At 46.3% G+C, this 24747-nt stretch overlaps 1 protein-coding gene across 9 annotated transcripts in view; it reads right to left on the bottom strand.

Moving 5' to 3' along the window:
* LOC122367302 (coiled-coil domain-containing protein 137-like) overlaps nucleotides 1-24747 on the bottom strand; it is a 44605-nt gene that overhangs the window by 5856 nt on the left and 14002 nt on the right. For 5 of the 9 annotated variants that reach the window (XM_043340292.1, XM_043340291.1, XM_043340287.1 and 2 more), the window contains 3 exons: nucleotides 23040-23192; nucleotides 22734-22875; nucleotides 5388-5606 (listed from right to left, as the gene is read on the bottom strand). In XM_043340292.1, coding sequence (XP_043196227.1) covers nucleotides 5388-5606; nucleotides 22734-22875; nucleotides 23040-23119 — 441 coding nt within the window. In that variant the 5' untranslated portion in view covers nucleotides 23120-23192. The remainder of the gene's footprint in view (nucleotides 1-5387; nucleotides 5607-22733; nucleotides 22876-23039; nucleotides 23193-24747) is intronic. The other 4 variants (XM_043340296.1, XM_043340293.1, XM_043340295.1 and 1 more) reach the window with 1 other exon arrangement.

Here is a 24747-nt window from a genome sequence, read left to right as displayed (position 1 = left end):
GCAAGATCCGATGCTTTACTTTTGCATTTTTGACCTTCCGTGACGTCATTTATGACGTCACTACGGTCATAGGAGTTTCTTGTCAATAACTCATGATCAAATTGAGCCAGCGACTCGGGAAAGCCACCAATGGACTCGGGAAGACCTCCCGAATCGAATGATATGCGACATGACCTCTTTCGACCAACTTCGTGACCTGGGGGTGCTGACCTGACCTTGACCTGAGGTCAACACCTTAAGTTGAACTCACCCGAACAAAAAGTATACCATTCGACGCGCCTGAGCCAGGCAAACACGATGGTGCCAAAATCGATGCTCTGTGACCATTTTATGCGAAATTATTTACCAAAAACCAAACCCTACCTTGGGCTTTTTGACCTCACCTCAGAGGTTACCGGTTGGCATGGGACCTTAAAATCGGGTATCAATCGTTCCGTCTTGAAACGGCGCACACGCTTGTTTTTTCCGCGAGGCTCTAGCTCCATTACGGGCGAAACGGCGAAAAGGGGTCGTACCAACCCTCCCCCCTCGGCCGGCCGAGGGGGGGGGGGGGTCCGACAACAGGTCCGGCGAGGGTTAAGCAGCCCCACTTCGTTTTTAGCATGTTTGCTTGTCGCTGAGATCAACAACTCAATCACAAATAATTTCTAGCACTTTTCCGGGCCCCCGGCCCAGTGTGGGGCGGCCGGCGCCGCGGTCTGGAGCACAGGGTCGCTCCCGTGCCTTCAGCACTACCAACAATGGAACCAGCCGGGAGCAGCCATCAGCTGCTCACGCAGGTCTTCAACGAAAATGCACAGGCAGGGTAGTGTGGGGCGATTTGAACATATTTTTTACGTCTTCTCCGTTGTACCAAATTTCAGCTCAACCCTAGATGAAGAAAAACTGCTTCAGTAGCGCAAGTGTCACTTGCTTTCACCATGCAAGCCTCATTTTTGGACGAGCGGAGCATACCTTGAATGGCATAGCCTCTTTTCTCCACCAAGTCACGGTGTGTTCAAATTGCCCCGCCGTGGGGTAATTTGAACATACTGCCTTTACCTGTCAAAAAAAAAAAAAAAAAAACGATAGTCTCGCCAGCACCGATGTTGTTTGACCCATAAACAAATAGGCAGAACAATTCTAAACATACCTTCACTTGAAAAATCAACACAACAACAAAAATTACAGTTGCAGAGTATCAATATCTGCACGCTACACACCGGTCAGTTGACAGAAGTCGCCTCTCTTCAATTAACAGAACGTCTATCATTTTTGTTCGGTAAAAACTCTCCCAACCTTACTGCATCTGTTATAGTGGTGCCAACCGAAACCTGGACATTTGGAGTTCTGATTTTGTCCAATGTCCAATTCGGAATTAGTTGGACAAAGGTAGCAGACTGGACAACATTGGACGATGGCTTGCTACACTTCAGCTCATTTTATAAAGTAATCGTGCATAGCATTCATTGGCGAATGGAAAGCTTGTTAAGCTCTCAATATAATGAACACTTTCCGGCTGGTAAAATTACATTATAAGCCATTTAAATGACAGTTTTGAGTGTTGATTAATGCGTAACTTTCGGACATATTTGGACAAATAGCTGACTTTAACATTTTTGAACGGAAATCAACGAAAATGACTGACACTAGACGGATATAGACGTATATTTTTTTATAAAACTGGCATCACTAATCTGCTACTGCTTTGGGTCGAAAATATTGGCAAAAAAAAAACTGGGAGCGTTGTTTTTTCGGAGCTATCCCTGTCTTCACTAAAATCCTCACACTATGTTCAAATTACCCCACGCTAAAAGTTATTTTGCCATATTTAAAAACAGGTTTCGAAAGCAAATTTCTTGGATTGAAGGCAATGATTAGGTCATTGTACAACAAAAGCCGTTGCGTATTAGGCGCTAGCAATGCAAGATTTTGCGCTGCAATGAAGTTGCAACGACGTGTTTTGAGGCGTTTTTACTTGCGAAATTGATTTTTTACAATGTGCGTCAACATCTTCATTCCCTGAAACTTTAAACCCCGTTCATATGATAGCCCTTTTAGATACGATAATTTCCCTCATTGGTCTTATTATCGTGCCACTTACGGATTTTCCGTAATTTTGTGTTTTTCACACTATGTTCAAATTACCCCACCCTACCCTAATGGACTGCTTACGGAGGCCTTTCCGCCAATCAGCGTTGGGTGTCTCGAGCGCTGATTGGCTGGAAACAGACGCGTCATATGTGGGTGACTTTTTTGGCGTTCAGTGGGCGCGTTATTTATTAGACGGCAGCCTACGGAGAGTGACACGGGGAATTGAAGGTCAGCGTTTTATTGCTTCGTACATGTAAAAGAAGGTGTTTGTCTGGGTATTTGAGTAGCATTTAAAGTGACCATCCCACCTTAAAATTAGTTTTGAGTTGAGATAGCCAAAATGGGGTCCCTGGCTTGCACTTATCGGTTTGAGCACTCACAACACCGATAAATGCCTCAAATCGGAGATAACTATCTAATTTCAAAGTTGCAGCACTTTGGATTCAGAGGGGCTAATGCATTTGAATGCCCCCTCTGAATGTGTGACGTCAGCGCAGATCTAACGATTTTAATTTTTTTTTTACTAAAACGTTTGGTAGCACGCCGTGGTATATGCTGCTTTGCGCGAAACAAGTGCCGCACTTACACCTGCCAAATTATTGCTTCCAAATAAAGTCGTTAGGAACAGCGGAGATCCCAAAAAGTAAACAAAAGTAAAAGTCTTATATCTTGTAAACCGGTGAATATTTTTCGGAAAAATTTGGCAGATATTCGTTTTCGCAGTTTCGCTCTTTGTGAACCCAGCGACATCACTTTCCAGGGGCGGATCCAGAAAATCTCCAAGGGAGGGGCCATTAGAAACCAGGAGGCCCCCCCCATAATCCCACCTGTTGGAGGCCCCATCTTCCCACTTGTTGGGCCCCCCCCAAAAAAAACTGCGTCTATTGAGCTTATCTAGCTGTTCAGGCAACATCTCAACATCTGTGCAGGCTTGGAGGCCCTCTGTGCAGGTTAGGAGGCCCTGTAAAAGTGGTCATCTCTGTGAGTATAAGAGACCTCCAAGTTATGAAAAGCTTTACCAATCTTCTAACAAAGAAGTCTTCTCAGCTAGTCTTCTAAGAAATAACTAAGTGGGTAGGTTAAAAAAAACTCATCGGATTTCGGCCACTTTATTTTCAGGAGGCCCCCTTTTCAGCTTTTTAACTTTTTAACTTTTTATTTTATTTTTGAAAAAAAATCGGCCAAGGGGGGGGGGGCCATGGCCCCCATGCCCCCCCTTGTATCCGCGCCTGTCACTTTCATACCAATTCATTAACCCGCGCCCCGTAGGGGGTGGGGGTCGAAACCCCCCTGTCCTTTTCCGTCGATAACTCCTAAACGACTGCAGTGCAGATATCGTCACCAAACTTTCAGAGCCCCTCCGGGCCTCAATTTTACACATTGCGACTTTTCCAGAGGCTATGATAGGTTGGCCGCAAATGACGTCAGAATGACGTCATGTTCCGCCATTTTCGACAAAAAAAAGTTTCACGGGAACAGCTGTCAGGCCTACAGCTTTGAAGATACAGAAAAAAATGTTCAGGACATAAAAGGTGTAGAATTAACACTAACAGCGCTACAAAACTGCTATCTCAGATTTTTTTTTTTGATATCGGCCCCCTAAAATAAAAAAGTAAACTTTTGGATATAATACCCCCAAAAAAAAACCGAAAGTTTTTCGAATTTCGAAAAACCGGAGTATATACGATAGACCCTCCTACTTTCTATCCACATACCAAATTTGAGATTAATACCTCTTTTTTGGCCAAGTTATAGCGAAAACACTGTTAAAATTGATAGCGTCAAATTTTCACTCATTTTTTTTTTTAGTAATTCTACACCACGTTGCGCGAAACAAAGGCCACCATTAGACTGCCCGTTACGAGCTGCATCGAATTTATACCCATTTTACGCAAAAAGATCAACTTTGAAATTTGACCTAATTTGACCTGACCTTAACCAGAACATAATCTAAACTGGTCCCAAAGGGTGCCTGACCCACAGTGTACACTGTACAGTAGGTCTACAAAATAAGTCCTCTCCGTATCCGGGCAGGTGGCACCTGAGTAGCGCTCAGGCGCTAACCGCCCGCTGGTGACCCGCATAGTCGCATACGGAGAGGGCTTATTTTGTAGACCTACTGTGCAGCCCTCAGCAGACTGCGTGGTAGGTGCCTTGTGTGGCAACAAAATGCAAATGTTTGTTTTTGGGGCAAATATAAACTTTTTTCCGAACTAGAAGGAAAATGAATACGGTGATGATGCTAATCTAAGGCGCGGAGTCTTGCGCGTCTTACTGTTACAATTTGCGAATGACCGATAGCTTAGTATTTGCATTATTCTCGTTTTTGTCGAAAAAAAGAATACTTCCACGCAGTTTGCAGAGGGCTGTGTTAATGTCGTAAAATGTCGATCAAGTCTTAGTATACAGTAGGCAAACTTTACTCTGGTGTTCACAAAGCGGTTCTCCGCTAGGTTAACCCGCGCCGTGCTGGTGGTTGAACTTTCCGCCGAGTGCTGAGTGGGGGGGGGGGGGGGGGGGGTTCACGCCCCCCGTCTACCTCGGCTCTTAGGCCACGTAGCGACACGCGGTAAGCAGCAATCGAAAGAGCGTCAAACATAAGGAAGAAAACACTTGCGGAGATCCTCTCGTCGAGGCGTCATTTTTAAGGTCAGGTCAAAGGTCAGGTCACCAGAGGTCAGCAAAGGTCAAATTTGGTCCATTTCAATAATCTTGGAAACTGCCAGCGGCTAACTTGGGAACCAATAGAGCTACAGCGCCGCTGAAAAGCGCATTCGATAGCCCTTTTACAGACCTTTCTGAGTAATCTTCTCAGATTTGACCTCAGGTCAACAGTTTAGCCTCCAGAGGGCAAAAACTGCAAAACAGCCATTTTTACGAAAAAATGTTTTTTCGGCAATAACTTTTGACTCAAGAGAGCCACGACATTACTTATGGCTGTCAGGTCATATATATCAAAAATCCGAGATGTACATTTTATACATACTGTTACTCATATCAATCGCTGAAAGTTTCAAAGTGATCGTTCAGTCGGTGTAGCTATAGCGAGTCTTTGAACTTTTTCTGAGGTAAGGTCACTTGACGTGATCTGGTGACCTGACCTTGAACGATCCGGATCTGAAATTTTCACATGTGCGGAAAAGAGGTATGAACAGGTATACCAAAAACGGCTTGAGATATTTGCGAAACACCTGAGGGAGGGGGGCGTAAAAACGCCCCCCCTCCCCCCAGCACGGCGCGGTTTAAGGGGTAGGGGTCACCTTGGAATGTGTGTCATTGTGTTTTTAATATCAAATACAAACTGAGATGCTTACCTTTTTCTCCGCAAGCTTTTCCTTTCTTTTTAGCTTCATCGCCTTCTTTCTGTTAATCTTCTTGGGAATTTCCTCTCCATCCTCCCCTACCCTCCTTTTTTTGTTCCGCTTCTTTTCGTTGTCACTTTCTCGGCTGATCATTTTTGTTTGGCCGGTTTCTGGATCGGGCATGATATCCACATTATACTTGTCTTCAAATCGCGACTGGTGGATACGTTCCTGCGAAAAGAAAATAGAACTAGCAGCGAAACACGAATATGATTGAGGAGAGTTGATGGAGCGCGATGGCTGAGCTGCGCTCGGTCTCCGCTCAGTCCCGGTACGGACGTCAGCAGACGAACCTTGAGCGGCCGCGCGCGTCACGGCCCCGTGCAGAAAGCCGATCCAGCTGCAGCGGGACGCGCCGCCGGCAGTGGCACCCGGCGCCACCGCAGGCCACTAATCAGACCCTCACGTGCACGGCGGCCACCTTCCGTGAAACCGACCATACAGCACATCAGCCGCCACAGGTCGGCAGCGTCAGCAATGACCCACAGTGGCGTCCCGGATCAAGGCTAAAAATATCGGGTGCACATGGAACGCACTGCCGAACACCTGCTATACCACGGAAACGTGCGGGTGGCCAGACAGTTTGCTGACAGGCACCGGCTATTATTTTTGCGCCAATATTTCCCGAGCAGTCTGAAATTTAATCAGTCGTAATTTTACACGGGCACTTACAATAACCGACGTCACGCAGTGTCACTATTTTCATGCCTTCAAGTCTACATGAGGTCACACAGAGTGTTCATCCCTGACCATGGGTCAGAAGTAGAGGTGGCAAAATGTGGACCCGGGGACCCGGTCTATGGACCCGGTCTGGACCCGGATGGGTCCAGACCGGGTCCCCCAAAATATTTGGCCGGGTCCAACCGGGTCCTTCCATGGACCTGTACTAGTTACATGGTAAATCTAAATTGGTAATTGTAATTGGTAAAAATATTGAGCTTTTACAAACATCTTTGATTAACTTTTATTAATTCCAGTTCCAGTTTAGATGTTCCAGCAGTTAGGGCAAGTTATCTGGTAACATACTGGTCAGTGGTCAGTCTTGCTTCATTTCCCTTTTTTCCACCAAGTGCTAACAACTAACAAGAAACAATTCAACAAATATTTCACATGAACAAGACACAAGACCCAATAATACCTACTGGGAGCTGTGGCTGGAAATCTAATATTGATAACACAGGTAGGCATTGGTGTTTGGTAATTGGTAAGTATGATTGGAATCCATTAGCAGTGGACCAAAATGAAATTTAAGCGTCTTGCTGATGATAAACTCATACCTCAGAGATCTGGCTGATTCTGTCAATTTATGATACACAAAGTTTGAGATGATTTCTTAGTTCATACTTCTTACCTGCCTTTTTCAAATATTGAATGGGCATACCAAAATCAACATGCCAACCAGAAATCAATGTTCAAAGTTCAACCTTTAAAATAAGTGCATTAAATAATACACTCAGCTTCGTAGTTAGTTATATCACAACCAGATCACCACAAAACTGACCATGCGGCAACCCATGCGGTGTGTTGTTAATTGTTACGAAAACGGCGCATTCGTGACAGATGTGACACTTTAGTCTTTACGCACGCTAAACTACTGCATGAAGTTTTCAGTTTTGGAGCGCGTTCGGTAAGAAGACAAACTCTCCACACCGGCACATACTCAACGCCCGAAGCAATATAGATATAAAAACTACGCCAAAAACCAGCATTTAACGTCAGGCTAGGCTCATGAGTCAGCCCAGGACCCGTGGTCTTAACTTTTCCCCCAATCTCGGTACACTACATAGCCCTACTATGAAGCTAAGAGCGAAATGTAGTTTTCCATCTTACGAGTGTTTTCCTCTTGTCCACCTCCACAGACTGTTAGACAAACCCTTTCAGCACGTGAGATCTTTATTTCTTTGGGTACGTTTGTATGATGCATGCATCACAAATGACACAGCCTCTCTCTATGTATCTAAACTACTTTCCATGCTCCAACATTGCAGATAACCATTCACTTCTCCAGTCACCCTCACCACTCACTACACGACAGAACGAAGGGTAAAATAAAGGTAAAACAAACGTTAAATGTGATTCGTGAACAATAATAAATTAACAAAAAGCACTTCAACCCTTGGCTAATGCACCAGACACATCACAAAGACGATTGTCAATCGCCATACACTTTGCTGAAAGGCGCAAGCAGTGAGCCGCGCCAAACAGACTCGTGAGACTGAGAAAGACTTTCATGACTAAATTGAATGATACTCCAGCATCTAATCCCTCTGGTCTCAACCGACTCGACTCTACCGTCTTGTTACTCCAAGTCGACTACAGTAGCCATGCCCATGTTCGAGCTCACCAGGTCCCGGTTCTGTTTGATGAACAGCAGAGCGTCGACACATTCGGCCGAGAGACGGGCGCGACGCTCGTCCAGCGTGCGCCCTGCCAACGAGTTGGCTCGTTCCGAAGCGGTGTTGGCGGCTGGCGCTCCTAGCTGCCGTCGTGCGACCCTTGACAGCATGGGGTAGACGTTTGAGTGGGTGCGCCAGAACTGGAGGACGTCGTCCACTGCACCAGGGTGAGTCTCCATGTAGCGGTCCACTTCCCGTGCCGCCCGGCACTTGCTGTCGCTGGGCGTTGCGACTGCTTCCAGCGGGAGCGGGTCATCGACATCCTCCAGCTCCAGCTGGACGAGGACCCTCGAAGGGCCCGCCTCCTGCGGTCGGCGTCGTGGCTGCTGCCGCACCGCGTCTGCTTCGGCCGCTGCCGCCTCCGTCATGGCATTTCGTACCGCAACCCGCTGTGGCTCCTGAAGGAAGCTGAACTGTTTCAGTGTTCGGTACTTTGGATGGAGGGCAGCGCAGAGAAGGTGCCATGGCGATACGGACACCTTCTCTTTCACAGCCTCCAGAAGCACAGATTTGAAGGCGGCCTTCATCCGGCTGTCCTGCGCCTCAGGACTGAGATGACGCATCGCCAACTGGTACACGACGGGTACCAGATTTCCAGTGGGCGTCTTTGCGCTCTCCAGCTGAGCGCTCACGGAACCGAAAAATGACAGCACTTCCGTCAGGTCGGTGATCTCAGACGGAGAGACGACCATAAGAAAATCGTCCACCTCTTGCCTGTGTCTGAAGTCTTTCAGCTCATCATAGATGGCAAGCACAGACTCCAGCATGATGAGGTCCGAGTTCCATCGAGTTGGAACACTCTGTTTCACAGCTGAAGAAAGTGCCTTGTTGAGGCCACTTTTCTTCGCGAACTTCACCATCCGCTTGGTGCTGTCCATGATCGTGCGAATTGGACAATCTCTTATGTCTTCTTTTGTGGCCTTTGTCACCGCCAAGTTTATGGCATGACAGACACATCCGTCCCAATCGTGCTCTTTGAAGGCAGAGATCATGTTGGCTGCATGGTCAGTTGTGAAGTGCACGTGGTTTTTGTACCCAAACTCATCCAGCACTGCCATGGTTTCTTCACGTATGTTTACAGCGGTGTGACGGTCCTCACTCATGCGCATAGCCATGAGCCGATCGCACATATTGAAGTCACTGGTGAGGTACTGCGCAGTTACAGCCATGTAGGATTTGGTGGTATTTGTGTCAGTCCAATGATCCACCGTTACTCCGACACTTGGCTGCCCTTTCAGCTCGACTGATAGTTTGGTGCGCAGGTCCTCCGCTATCTGCTTGACATATGCTTTCACAGTGTTTCGGGTGGGGAGGATGCCCTCTTTTCTGACATCAACTGCACCGAGCTTTGCACCAACTGACACAAACGCCTCAGCTTGAAGAGCAAAACCCTCACCTTCACAGCTGCTCAGAGGACGTATATCATACGCCGTTGCCAACGCCACAGCACGAGCCACGTTCTTCTTCATCTTTGATTTCAATCCGTCTGGTACCTTCTTTTTCAGATAGCCGGAAAGCGAGAGTTGCCCAACGGACGTCTTTTGCTTCTTGTCATGCATGGAAAGGTGCTTTCGCAGAGTAGTGGTGCCAGATCCATCACCTCCAGTGGTGAAAGACAACAGAGTTTGACACTGCATACAGCTAGCAAACCCTGCATCTTGCCCGTCGACTTGCACTACACAAAACTTTTCCCATACAGAGGACCTTCCCCCCTCTCTAGGAACAAGTTTTACTCGATCGCTGTCCTCTCTCAGCAGCTTTTTTACGTCGTCGGCCGAAACCTTCGGACGCTTCGCAGGTGGTTCACTCATGATTCACTAATCACTTCCCAGTTTCGTTTCCAGCACTCATCTGAGGCTTGCACTAGCAGTTAGCACTGCCTCGAGCGCAGCCCAGACTCCTGAGTGTCCCCAATTTTCAAAACACGCTTATGCGTGACGTCTGTGACGCATGTGTTCTTCATCACACCATGTGGCCAATTTTGCCTAATCAGATGACATTTCGTGCAATATCAACTTTTGTAAGAAATCAACGCAAAATAAGGCCGACGCAGGCCGTCTCCAGTAAAATAAATCATTTGATTTTTTGTTTTTGCCAAACACCAGCATTTGTGTTTCAGATTTAAATTTAGAAATCACAAATTGTGCAAAATGTATGCAGAACAGTAGGCCATTTAGCATCGGGTATCCGCACGGAGGAATTGTATGCCATTTTCACATATTTGAAGCTATTTTGGGAAAGTAAATACTACGACAGTTTTTACCTAGATTTACTTCTGGATATGGGCGACTAACACTTTGGCGATCATCACTGTTTTGCAGTACTTTAGCGCCGATCTGACTTTCCTCGCAAAGCAGCAATTTAAAATCCTTGAATTCGTACACGTGTCGCGGATTCTGGAAAGTACCTCGCGAAATGTTTCTTTTTTAAACTTTTATGGCTAGGGACTGGGGCTCATAGTAACAATTTTTTGTAATGACTAATTTTCTCATACGTCGAAGCGGAGTATCTTTTCCCAAGAATATTTTAATCCAGGTATGTATATTGGGCTTGTTCTGTGCTGCTAACCTTGCTCCGTTTTGACTCTGGTATTGTCTGCAGCTGTAGCAGGGGGCTTTGCATGAAATTTCATGGTTCCTACTTCCTAGACATTCATATATGTTGCGTAGTATGCTAGTTTTGTTTTCAGCAATTGACAAAACCTGTGACATGTTAATTTCAAACTGACGTTGAAGCATGATACTCTGAGTTCTGACTCTGGAGTCTGGGCTGAAACCCGCTAGCAAGCCTATTTAGTTAGGCCAGGTAAAATAAAGGCAGGCAAGTTAGCCATTATCAAACACTTCCATCAATGTGTTATTATTTTCTACTTCCTGGGCCCGATTTCACCAAGTGAATATATTCCATTACGGCGGCGTACATATTCACTTTTGGCATATTATGACATATTCAGTTTCACTAAACTCCGTACAGGGATACTTATTCAAGACAAAGACAAAGTATGACTGCATAAGTCCGTTGTTTTTTGGCATGCTATTACATTTGAGGTACTTCTGGTACGCCGATCTGCTTTTTCAACAGCTGTTTGCCGAGTTTGCTGGCATTGAAAGTATGCTACTTTTTGTGGCATACTTTGAGAAACAGCTTGGCATACATCAATTTTTTTGTATGATAATGTTACAATTTTAATGACTTCGTCGATGCAACGTATGATAAAAACATGCCACAGGCTACTCAAAAAGTTTTTGATGTCATAATGGTTATTTCTTGCTGGATATATAGGGTACCGTGTGTCAGGGCTTATATTGAAATTAAACCCCAGAAGAGCTATTTTTATAAGGCTTATCTCATCGTGGCATCACTGCGATTAAAATCACCCCATCATGCAGAAACACAAAAGGGAATTCCTTTTTTCATTCGCATTCCCGATTACATTGAGTTTTCCACTTAAAAAAAAACGACAGTTCACATTGTATTTTGATAACACAAAAGGCCAAAAGCGTTACAAATCTATCTCACCGTGATTATTACACCGTGCTCTTTATACAGCGTTTTACCGAAGAGAAAGTAAATAGCTGGCGAGGGCGAGAGGAAGGACTGAAGTCCAGTCCAGCAACGCCTTGTTGACATGCCCAGCATGTTGCATCACAAGTCACAACGCATTCGTTTACATTCGTTTTCATCGCCCACTTTTGCTATTTCTTTGCAGTACCCATATGCTGTCCAATGTCCATATTTTTTTTTGTGTGTGTTGTGGCCAAATGATTCAATTTATCACCGGCTTCCCGCTTTCGTTCAGGTTCAGTCTGCCGAATGATTCCGAAATATTCTCCATATTTGAAGTCGTCGGTAGACCCTTCGATTATTTAAAAACTTGATTCAAGTAATATTTCAGATAACTTGTCGGCTAGTCGGCCGTGCTCCTTGCTATCGTCAGTGATCGGTAGTTAGATAGGTATAAGATAGGTGCCTCAAGTAATGCCATTTCTTGTTCGACTTTATTTATATTTGCTTTGAACCACTCCAGAATTGCGTAGAAGATGTGAACAAATATTGAAACAATATCTAATGAGAAGTAACTTGGAAGAAAAAATTAATATCAATTCAAAATCCAACAAAACCCACACACGCCAGTAACGTCAACTGTGCTGCGCGGCTTGCTGCCGATTGTTTACATTTTTGGCTTTGGAATGTCGTGCTCCCAGCAAAAATCAAGAGCATTATTAGCAATATTTGTTTAGGTACTTCCTCTTGTATGATCAGCAAATTTAATTCTTATTAGCGTAGCTAGAAATTTTTTCCATAATATTGTATATCTGAGCATTTAAGCTCGTCGACTTTAAATACGGAAAAATATAGTGACTGCATGTCCCCGACAAGAAAAGATATATGCGCGCGCTTCCAAAGTACGTAAAGCGGGCGTATTGAATATATTCCTGTGGCGAAACCGAATAGTATTATCGTCGTACTTTGTCGGTGTACTTTTCCAAAGTACACCAAGAATATATTCACTTGGTGAAATCGGGCCCTGGTTCCTAGTACCTACCTAAACCTACCTACATTGATATTCTAAAATCTGACCTGAATCTAATTCTGATTCCAAAAGCAAATTTGAATGTGAACAGCGAAGTAGGGTGACCACTGACCTTGTCATGATGTTTCTGCTTTGCAAATCGCAACTCATGCCTGTGCAATTGGGAAGAAAGCATTTTATACCTGCCGTGCCACTGCCCTCAAATTTTGTTTATTAAATTTTGATTTTTTTTTGGAACGGGTCCATCTGGTTCCAACTCTGACATAGACCGGGTCTGACCGGTTCCACAAATGGGTCAGTCAGACCGGGTCCGGGTCCGGTTCCCAAAATTTTCCAGTTTTGCCACCTCTAGTCAGAAGTGAAAATAAAGTTTCGGACATTTCTTAAGCCGCTTTCCATGATCAGACGACCGGGAGTTTCCTTGCAGCAGTCCGAGGTTCGAGGCGCGACGGGCGCCCGATGTTTGTGAGCCTTCTGGCGGGTATGGTTGCGGTTGGTGGCAGGCCGTAGCCAGCTGAAGTCCGTGAGGGGACCGGTCGTTAACCCGGCAGTTGCTGGGGTATTTCGCCACCCACCGTTTGCTGGGGGGGGGGGGGGGCGTTAAACGCCCCCAGCCGATAACTCGAGAACCAATAGGCGCAGCGAAACGTACGAGGCGGCAAACGAAAGAGCGCAACGAGACGCTTCAGATGAGTACTTTAAAGTTGAATTTTGAGGTCACAGGTCGGGTCAAGGTCAGGTCAAACACCTGAAATCGGGCTTTCAGTAGCATGGACTTCAGGACTTCGCAATGGGCGCCTCTCGCCATAAACTCTGTCAAAACGGTGCACAATCCACCCTATAAGGCCTACAAGAGTTTCAGCTCCATATAGGGGTCAGTCAAGCATAGGTCAGGGTCAAGGTCAGGTCAACCGGGTAGGCACATATCCCTGAAAATCAAAACTGATATTCGCAGCCTGTGACACATGTTTTATAGGTAATTTGGGGCGTAGAACACGATGGTGACATTCATTTTATCATATGTGTACGTGTTTGGCTCAAAAACTTCAATTTAAGAAATTCATGTATCATGGTCGTGAAGTAGTCAAGAAAAATTGCCAAGATTCAGTTCAAGATTTTGGAAAATGCGGAACGATAATCAATAATCGAAGATATGCATTTGATTGATCATGGTATTGGCAGTCTAATGGCGTTTACGGCATGTCTGTATGTCTATTCTGTGATTTTATATGATTTTTTGAACATATGCCGTTTTTGGTCGAAAACTCAGAAATCATGACGTCACTAAAACCTCGATATCTCAAAAATTTTCCGACCGATTTTTTTGAAACTTTGTCACAATAAACTTCAATCAATTCCCTACAGGTACCCAAAATTTGGCGCGCCTGCGGCGCGCCGTTTTTATGCTATGGCCCGGCGAAAAAAGTGGGGGCGTTTAACGCCCCCCCCAGCAACTCGCGGGTTAAAGGGACTATCCCACCTTCTAAAATGTTGTTAAAACCAGTTAAATTGTGCCCGACTTTATAGATTGGATGACCAGGAAAACGGTTCTGGCATTTATTTTTCATTAAACATCTTAGGCTTCCCATATTCCAAACACAAACTTTCAAATGTGTGACGTCACAGCCCAAAATTACCTCCTTCCCCAGGCCACATTACTGTCATAAAGCTGATTCTTTTTGCTCTGTAGGCACCAAAACAAAGTTCAGACCAAGTTTTAAGCGATTTTTCAACGAACAAACCCATTTAAATCAGAATGACTAAACGAGGTAACGTCACACTAACGGTCGCTCCATGTTGAAGATAGGGCCTTGCACAAGGCCCATTTTCAAATGAAGGGAACGAATTTCTTCAACACCAAGAGGCCGCGGGGGCTGCAACCTAGATAGATAGTGGTTTCTGAACCTCGCCGCAAACTTGGTTATCTCAACTCAAACCCCATGTTAAAGGTGGGATAGTCCCTTTAATGTGCGCACGTTTCACTTCGGACAATAAATTCGGTCATATATCAGGAATTGCGTGATCGGAGGGTGGAGGGCAGGGTCAACGCAACAAGCTCTGCTCAGCGGGGGCTCTGTCCTTGTGAATCCCTCCATTCAAATGGTTGGGATTAAATTCATTAAAAAAAAAATGCTCTACACAGTGGCTACCTCGAATCTTCGAAAAAAAAACTAAGTCCTTGATCCAAAACTTTGATATGGGAACCAATCAAAGTTTACTTATTACGAGCGAGCGAGCGCAGCGAGCGGAGCGAAGTCTTTTCAATATACCTACCGGAAAAATCTCAGTATGAGCGGCCCGGCCCGGCCCGGCCTGTAACGCTTTTGAGAGGCTTATATCTCAACAACCGCTGGACCGATTGGCCTGCGGTCTTTTTTGCTGGGTAGCCCCATCCCTTCTACCCCGTAATTGACTACTTTTGATACATCTCAGTGACCGTCGTGGCACGTGCCACGTGAAAAGTCAAGGGTGTTCAAGCTGTTTTGCAAAAGTAGTGATTTTGAGAGGCTCATATCTCAGCAGCTGCTTGGGTGATTGTCTTGCGGTAATTTTTGTAGGGTAGCTGCATCCCTTCTACCAAAGGTCGGATACTCTTGATCTATGTGAGTGACCCCCACTGCACGTGCAAAATGCAAAAAGAAGAGGTGCCAAATTTGTTCCCATTTCAATAACTCGGTAATTACTGGGGCGATTTCGCTGAAACTTGGCATACAGGGAGGTAGGCACTCACCAGGCAATGCATTCCCATGTGTTGCGGTCAGGGTGCTACTGTACGTGCGCACGTGCAGGTGGCGCTTCCAGATCTCGAGAACTGCTGGGCCGATTGCGCTCAAATTTGGTACACGGTTGGGGACCGGTTAGTAGGGTGCCGTGCAAGTCAGTTTGGATCCCGTTTGCACGTGCGCACGTGCAGAATACCGCTTCCAGATCTCAGGAACGGCTGGGCCGATTGCGTTCAAATTTGGCACACCGCTAGCGACCGGTTAGAAGGGTGCTTACTGCTTTGCACTAGCCCGTTGGAAGTACCCTCTCGCCCTTCCGCACGTGCAGGGCTCACTATCTCGCTCGCTCGTTCTTCGCCCCAAAGGCGTTTTACTGGTATTAACTTAATATACTTTGATTTATACTTTAACTTATATAGGTACTTTGATGAATGGACTTTTCCCATACCTATAGGCATATGTGTACCTATATTATCGTGAGCATTAACAGCAATGCATGCTGTATCTTAATGAGCGGCGGGGCTCCAGGGCTCACGTTTCGGAAGGCTTTCATTCGAGACCTCCCGGGAATGCAAAGATGAAATTTGACGGACACGTTACCGCGCCTCGCTTGAAGGAGGGGGGAGGGCAGAATCTGCCCCTCCCGCTTTTCGCAAAACATTTATATGGATGGTTGTTACATACATCCCACATTCTACCACGTCTGTGTATGAATTAATCCTATTGATCCTTCTTTACTCTTTTTGGGACTTATTTGAATGGCAATTTTCCACTCTCATCGCCTTTTTGGCGACGCATTTTCCTCATCCACGCGCCAACATACAATTTTGAGACACTGCAGCTGATGCAAGCCTGCTGATGCAAGAGGTTTTATGTTCATATAGAACCCCTTTGCTACTAAGGGACACTTAATGGAAAGGGGAACCCGACAGATGGGTTCATATAGCCACCCTTACACACCGGCACCAATGTTACGAAATGTGGCACTTTGCAAAAGTGACAACTGAGCCCTGGGCCACTCCCCCCCCCCCCTGAGCCTTTTGGCGCCGGGGACCGTTGTTCCGTGTCCTGGGCCCCTCGCCCCCCCCCCCTGGGCCTTCTTGACGCCGGGGACCGTTGTTCCGTGTCTGCTCCGGCAGTTGAGTGGCCTCCGCCAGCCCGTGGTCGCCGTGTCATTATGCCCTTATCGATGGTCGCCCATTTGTTTATTTCTTTCGGTCAAGTTTTTGAGCACCGGTTACTGGTTCCAACAAAGTGGCTTATGTCGCATTGAAAAGAAAGTAGTACCTATTTGACAGCAGGCTAAAACGCGATTAAACGGTTGTGGTCACGCTGGCGATTAGCCACGGTTGTGTGCGCCTCAGTCGGCCGGCAGCGGGCGAGAAGCAGCAGAACGGCACGGCCACACCGGCCGCTGTTCGGCAGCCGCGCTCGGTTCGATCGGTAGCGATCCAGCTCCGTCGAAGCCGGGCGCGCGCTCGCCCCAGACAACAGATATCCCATATCACTGCCTGAGAGTGTCCCTGTCATTTGTCAAAGGCATGTATTCACCTGATCTGCTAACGCTAGTCGAATAAACTTATTTGTCCTAGAAAATCAAATTGAAAACTTACTAAAGTCGAGAGCATGACCTGACCGGAAAATGTCATGATGTATACCAATCGATCCGTAAAACGTTTTCATTGTGTTTTATCACTCTAAAACACCATCAAAAGTTGTTGAAAACTGCTATTTTCCTTTCATGACCTAAGTCCTAAGACGACCTCAGGCGTCTAAGGTGGGATCATGGGTGCAATTTTCCGCCTCAATTTGCAGTATTAGCGTATGAAAGGATTTTTTTTTACAGTGTTTAGCATGGCTTTCGTGCACAGGGTGTCCTATACGTTCTGTAGCACCTACTCTTCACGTTACTGGCCAGTACCACCACTCAGAGAACAACGAGAAATATGATGCCACTATTGGCGTAAGGCTTTATATGTCTCATATAAGAAGCAGCCCTTTTCACCACCCCCCCCCCCCCATGTTATGTCAGAGACGGCCCCGGCTGGTCGATCCCACACTAATTTTCAATCATAAGCATGGAGTGGTGAGAAACAGCCAGGGGCGCGGGAACTACCTTCAGACTGGGGGAGGGGGGGGGGGGCACACCATAATAGAGATCAACCTAGGGTAACCCCAAATCTAGTGTTCTCACCGGTTTTAGGCCACTTATTTTTCATCCCTTGGCTTTTTCATTTAAAAAAAATTGCAAAAATGTGCGATATTCCGTCGTAAAGTTGTGGAGGCACCGCCCCCACGGCCCTGCAGAGTTGGGGGGGGGGGGGCAAGCTGCCCCCACTGCCCCAACCCCCCGGTTCCCGCGCCTATGGTGAGAAAGCTCACAAGTCGGGAGTCGGGAAATCATGCCGACTACGTGAAATTGGCTCATTTGAGGGTGGTGAGAGACAGATACTATAGTTCCTTTTTTCAAAATGTGTTTGGCTCCAAGTTAATTATTGAAGTTCTCACGTGAGTTTTGGCAAGTTCAGCGTCTGGCTAAGAATTTCTTACCGCTAAAATGTTCAATTTCAAATTGATCTCGGTAAAGACATGAAAATTGTGTTTTCAAAAGTGAGCATACCATGATGACGTCACTTGTGGCAGATGGCACCAAATGTATATACGAAAGCACAAATTGTCAACGAATTTCAGCCTCCGTTTCGTCGTTTCCATCATCAGGACATTTAAATCCTTCTCCTCCACGCCGCCACCCTCAGTCCAAGCAGGACAGACACATTTATCTCATGCGGGCTGCTCCCTTGGAGCGGCGTCGCTGCTCTCGGGTTAGCACATCCGTGGTCGGGTTCAGCGAGTATACCTACCCAAAGGACAGGCTGGTCGGCCTGTCCTTTGGGACGGGCTCAGTCCCGGTGACTCGCTAGGGTGCCTGCCCAGTGCCCACACCAATATCTCCCACTAATTCTTATCATCCTTCAGGCTCTGAAATGGCCCTGTCAGACTAGAAAGGCCTAACCCAAAAAAAAAAAAAAAACGAATTTCAGGAAAACTTAGTTTTTCACTGTTACTGAGGTCCGAATCTAGTAAGCGGTTCTGTGAAAGGCAGTTCTAGTTATATATTGAATTACAATGCAAGATCCACAGCATGACATCACCGATTCACCAGTGTTCTAATACCTAGCTCCATAACGCACACATGGAAATTATCGGGAAGAAAAGACAGAAAAGACATGTTGAAATTAGATGACGTTCGATTTTTTCAGGTTCAGTTTTTGATTAAGTTTAGCGTTATGAGGAAAATCATTGTTAACCCGCGCCCCGTAGTGGGGGGGGGGGGGGGATCACGGCCTTTTCCGTAGATATCTCCCAAACGGATGCAGATATCGTCACCAAACTTTCAGAACCTCTCCGAGCATCAATTTTACACATCGTGACCAATTCATTTTTTTTCCAGAGGCTATGATAGGTTGGCTGCAAATAACGTCAGAATGACGTCATGTTCTGCCATTTTCGACCCAAAAAAGGGTTTCGCGGAAAGAGCTGTCAGCCCTACAGCATTGAAGATACAGACAAATGTTCAAGACATAAAAGGTGTAGAATTAACGTGGCTACAAAACTGCTATCTCGGATTTTTTTATTTTTTTTATTTTGACCCCCTAAAATGAAAGTCATTTTTTGGATATAATAGCCAAAAAATCCAGAAAGTTTTTCGATTTTCGAAAAACCGGAATATATATGATGGTCCATACCGTGTTCTATCTACATACCGAATTTGAGATCAATACCTCTTTTTTTGGCCAAGTTATAGCGAAAAAAAACTGTTCAAAATCGATGACGTCAAATTTTCAAACTCAATTTTTAGCAATTCTAGACCATGTATCGAAAAACAAAGACCACCATTAGACTCCCCGTGACGAGCTGCATCAAATCGATAGGGGAAGTTGGGGGAACGCCGAAGACTTTTTTTTCTGACGCCCGTAGCACGCAAGGTAGACAACATAAGCTATTCTTGTTGGCGTCATTCGAGAGGCCAGTCTTTTGCCTTTCAAACATACCAGGCGCATTTGATGAATTCGCATACCGTTAAGCGCACAAACTAAAAATATCAAAGAAGTGACTTTTTCGGCGTTGCCCCGGACTGCGGGGAAAGCCGAAAATGGGAGAAATGATCTACGGGGAATGCCGACATTGATGTTTTGCCATTTTATCTCAAACTTTATCCAGAATTCATCAAAGCTGACACGCGTTTTAAGAGCTTGAGGACGCGGTGCACACTGGAAGTTATAATTGTGTGATATAATAAGAAAATGCCAGGTAAATCATTCCTTATAGGTAACAGGCCGTTGTGTCGGTTGAAAGTGTAATTTGTGTGACTAAAAATACGCGTTGCTATTCTACAGCAGTAAAGTCCACTAGCGTGCTTTTAACACGTGCGTAATCGCACGTTTTCGGCATTACCCCAGCCAGCCATACTTTCATTTGCAGGCCCATAACTTTTCAACGTGCTGTATAAATTTCAAATAGGCAGCACACTTATGCAAAGACATGCTAAAGATTACTTGACCGAATTGGCCAGACAAACGGTAGCATAATGAGTAAGAAATGCAGCTTCAAAGGCGCATGTAGTACAAGGGAAACGTACCTTGAAAACGCTCTTGGCGCCCTCACAGTCGAAGTATTCCGAATGACGACTCGTAACAAACATGCGATAATTGTAGTCACTTAAGCTTCAGAGCATCACTGACAGGTGGCATCCATGTCTTACGGTTTTCGAAATATCTCGAATTTCGGCTTTGCCCCAACTCCGGCATTGCCCCAACTTCCCCTACCCATTCTATCTAAAAATATCAACTTTGAAATTTGACCTAATTTGACATGACCTTCACCAGAACGTAACCTAAACTGGTCCCAAAGGTCGCCTAACCACATTATCGCATTTGTCATGTAAAATGGACCACAACACATGTATCACACGACACTTTCATATTGTGACCCTCAGTGACCTGACCTGGTATCAGTGATCTGAAATAGCAAAAGATGTGTTTGACAGACAATCCCCCATCGATGATTTTGAATGGTATTCATTTTTACTCGATTTTACCGCACATTTCTTGAAATGCCTCTAAACGGTGAAAATTCGACCTTTGACCTGACCTGTGACGTCATCGGTTAAGCAGAGGTCAATGAAATTAGGTCACAAGGTAGTTACCTGTAGGGGCTATCCAACGCCGTTTGAATTTTGAATATCGGCCGGTAACTTTCCGAGATCTTAGGGGAGGGGGGGGGGGCGACACGCCCGCCCCCCCCTACGAGTGGTAGGGTCCGCCGATAGCCCTACGGGGCGCGGGTTAATACTGCATGAGTCATTTGACCTTATCCTCAATTCTTTAAGTAAACTGTAATGGCAAAAAAATACAATACAAAAGCGATATATTTCGAGCACTATTCTTTCTCAATCGGTTCGCAAGTTAGTATAAGTGCAGAAAACGTCTCACTTCAAAAAAAAAAAAAAAAACATTTCGTCACATTTGCCACTTTCCAGCCCGAAATATCATCTATCGCGTGGCAACTACATAAATTGCCCTCCCATACCAAAGCACACGCTATATTACCCTTCATATCCTACACGTATTAAAGATGAACACCGGTATGAATACCCATATTCATAAGCCTCTATCAAATTCACGTTCAAGTTTCACGTTCACGTATTCACGCTCAAGTTGTCTGTCACCCTACATATTCACCGCCCACTATGAAAGACTTTTGCCACGACACTGTGTTGTAGCTGATTTTTGGGCCTATGCTCACGAATTCGAATGGATTCTGTGATTTTCCTGTCTGCTTCATCCCTACATTCATGATACGAGCTGTTAACCTGGTGTCATCTGGACAGCTTGACGGATGTTTTTGCGCTACATGGTTTTTGCGCTACAATGTCGTGGCAAATTCATTCGTGGGCCGTGGCAAGCTTTAAAAGCTATTAAAAGCTAAAGATATAGAGGATTCTTCATGGCTCCGAGTGGAAGATAAGGATATCTTTTCCAAGCGGGTTGCTGAAAAACCGAGCGACGAAGGAGCGAGGTTTTTTTGTAACACGCGAGGAAAAGATATCCGATCTTCCACGAGTGAGCCATGAGGAATCCTATATCTTTCTACGTTGAGGTTTATTCTTAATTAATAAAATATTATATTTAAATGCATTCATCTATGTAAAAATAGATTCAGAGTAGTTTGTTCTTTTCATAAGTTTCATCCATAAACAATTCATTAAAATGTCGTTCGGTTATTGACCCATCATCACATGAACTCTTGATTTTTCGCTATAAACCCTCGAGACCTTATCTTTGCATCTCAGAGGGATGCAGATATAGCAAATTCTTATCTTTGCATCTCAGAGGAGTGCGAGATAGAAATATCCCTGCACTGTAGACCCAATGGCAAATAAACCTCAACTAGAAAGATTAAAAAAAGCTTATCATGGATTCACTATATACTGAAGGCACGGCAAAGCGGTTACCGTAAGGTGGGGCTATTTGGGACAGTGGGGATATTTGAGACAGTATGCAGTGAAATCGGTATAAAATGAACACAGTTTGATTTTTTTTTCTCATTTTTGCTGAGGTTGCCGTGGAACCGAACGGTGAATTACTTGAGCAAAAACGACAAAGGAATCTCAAACGGTTTCCACTTAATAGCGATTTTACTATTATAGACCACTACATACTGTCTCGAATAGCCCCACCTTACGTAACGGTACTGTTGAACTTAAGCGAACTAATGTTCGGTGTAAAAATATTCCCATTTCCCACACTGCAATCTAGTTTTCATTGGAAAGATTCGGAAGCGTTTCGGCTTCCTTCGTCGGTGTAAAGAGCCGCAATGTAGTAGAATAATCGCAAAACTGACTGTTAGACGAATTTCATCTTTCCTTGGTTGACAAAGGAAAATTAAACGTTCCGATAACTATGTAGAAGCAACAAAAATCTAGGGAATGTGGAGTGTGAACATTCAATAAAACATCAAACATTAGCCGCGCACTCTGCAATCTGCATAGCATTAAGGTACCCAGTGCAGATGTGTGAACACTGAACAATGCAGTGCACAAAACGAACGGCGGCGTATTGGCAGCCGCTACTCCGCCAATAATGGACATTTGCTCGTGCCCGCCGGAGCTGTTAACAGGATCGAAATCTGCCTCTCAAGATCGGTCTACCTTCCATAAATGCACCTCGCACAATAACGAATTCCATCTGAAATGCGCAGGCCGCGGTAAGATCGGTCCCAATAATAACGAATCGATACAGGCAGATCTCCCGAGGTATGGTAAGCTGACCACAGAGTCATCCAGAACCAGAGCCGCTGGCAGCGAGCAACAGGATCAGCGCGACACACACGGCAGTTCAGCTGTAAAACACGCCGTATCGGACAGCGAATCGCCACGGACAGTTCTCGGCAGCAGGGACGCGGAAACACGCGAAAAACTACTCACAATGAACTAACGGGGCACAGAGCAGTGGGCATGCATGCACAATTATGACGTGACGGTGATGCGACTTTTTCGGGAGCCCACACGACCAGCTAATAACAAAGAGCGTGCCCGTCGCCGCGTGACTGGGTGGGCGCCGACTGAGCTCTGCAGCACACCTACCTTGGTCAGCTTCTCCACGCGGCGCAGGAATCGGCCGTCCGACTCGCCGGGCCCCTGCTCGAACAGCGGGATCGGCTTCAGCGGCCGCGTCATGCCCCTCTCGGCCGCCTCCGGGCGCACAAAGTCCCGCGACGAGACGCGGCTGAAACACGCGGCACCGCTGTTACAGCGAGTCGGCAGTAGTCAGTGATGGGGCCAGTTGATAGCTGATTCCCTACAGACCCCGCCACCATCCCGGTAGGTCACCCCAGGAGTCAGCGGTCGACGCCGCGGATCGGGCGCCGCACCCACCTCGGCTCCACCTACCCGTTACTCAAATGTTTCCTTTTCCGGGGCCGGCTGGTGACCTTTTCTCCATTGGCGATGCGGTCCACCAGGCTCATCATGGACTGCACCTTCTTCGGTACAAACTCATCATCCGGGTCCGCTGGCTTCTTGTTGAAAATCTGCCCCCGCTCTCTGAAACACGAGAGCAGACAATGGATGAGTGATGATGGCCCTGTCACCCATCCAAGGCGTGACCGGGCAGCGAGCTGTGGCCTTTCCCGTTTGGAGAGCGGATGTCCGCCGTTGTCCGCGAGAGGAGCCTGGCGGTGGGCTGGGCAGTGTCCCGTGGGAGCGTCCGGGGGGCCCGGCCGGCTGGCGTGGCACGCGGACCGCGACGGAATGGACGACACCGCCACCTACCGCACGGTGGGAACCGACCGCCACGCCACCCTCCGATCGGCACGGCAAACGGCGTAGCTGACCGGCCCGTCACAGTATATATGTTACAGTTAGTATGCGAAATCCGTTAGTTTGTAACGCAACTAGTTTCGTTGCAAACTACCTGACCGGCCAGGTAGTTTGCAACGAAACTAGTTCCGTTGCAAACTAACTGACCGTCCAGTTAGTTTGCAAACTAACTAGTTAGGATGCAAACTACCTAGGTACGTTGTAAACTACCTAGTTACTTTGCAACGGAACTAGGTGTGTTGCAACGAAACTAGTTGTAATGCGAAATCGACGAGGCAGTGGCTCTATATGTCGGTTATATTCAACTTTTATGTAAATTTTAACAACACAAAGCTGTGTTTTTCTAACGGGTGACACTAGACATAAGACGGGTGATCACATTTAGGACAGAAACAGTGAATTAACCGGATTCGACTACATAACGTTACGATCACTAGCGGATCCAGAGTGGGGGGGACGCCCGAAATCGCTCCGCCATCCTCGCAGCGCCCGAAAGTGACAAATATTTACTTATGAGAATGAAACGAAAACTGAACAACTTTTATAATCAAATACTTGTTTTCACTGGCGGATCCAGAGGAGGGACAGTTCCGGGGGGCATTTTGGTATTTTGATTTTTTTTTGCGACACACACTTACACCAGTCACCACCGCCGCTGCACAGAACAGAACTGAACTGTATTGTCCCTTGTCCCGTGGTCCGGGGTAAGCGTGCAATCAAGAATCTGTCTCACCGGCCGACTCCTACCACGCGACTTGCCTAGCCAGGTGACCTAGCGGTGCCGGGTCATTCGGTAACAGCCAATGATCAAAGGGCAGGTTGCGTGACAGACTGATCGTTTGTGGAGGTAGGAGCTCGCGGCGGCGCGGTTCTGGAATATTCCGAAATCGGCAGCAGAACCTTTACTTTCCGCTTATGTCTTCGCATTTATGGTGATCACTAGCGGTTCCAGAAAGATGGCCTTAACCCGCGCGGGACTGGGGTCTCCAGCCGAACGCGCGGGGCTGGGGGTGGGCAAATTTCCCCCCCCCCCCCTGTTATCTCCCGAACTAATGGTTCGATTTGGAAAATTCAAACGCCAATCGAAAGATCTCATCACGAACAACTTAAAACATGCACTTAATTTAAAGTTTGAGCCTTGAGGTCAAGGTCAAGGTCAGGTCAAGGGTACAAATTGCAAGTTTCTACAGTATCGGCCTTGCACCGTAGTTGCCGAAGAATGGACTGAGACTGATTGCCCAAAACGTGTTCTTAGGCTACCAAGACAACATTCGCAGCA

This window comes from Amphibalanus amphitrite, unplaced genomic scaffold, assembly GCF_019059575.1.
Source record: "Amphibalanus amphitrite isolate SeventyFive unplaced genomic scaffold, NRLGWU_Aamphi_draft 000862F_arrow, whole genome shotgun sequence".
Classification (NCBI taxonomy): Eukaryota; Metazoa; Arthropoda; class Thecostraca; order Balanomorpha; family Balanidae; genus Amphibalanus; species Amphibalanus amphitrite.
This window is presented reverse-complemented; position numbering and strand designations above follow the sequence as displayed.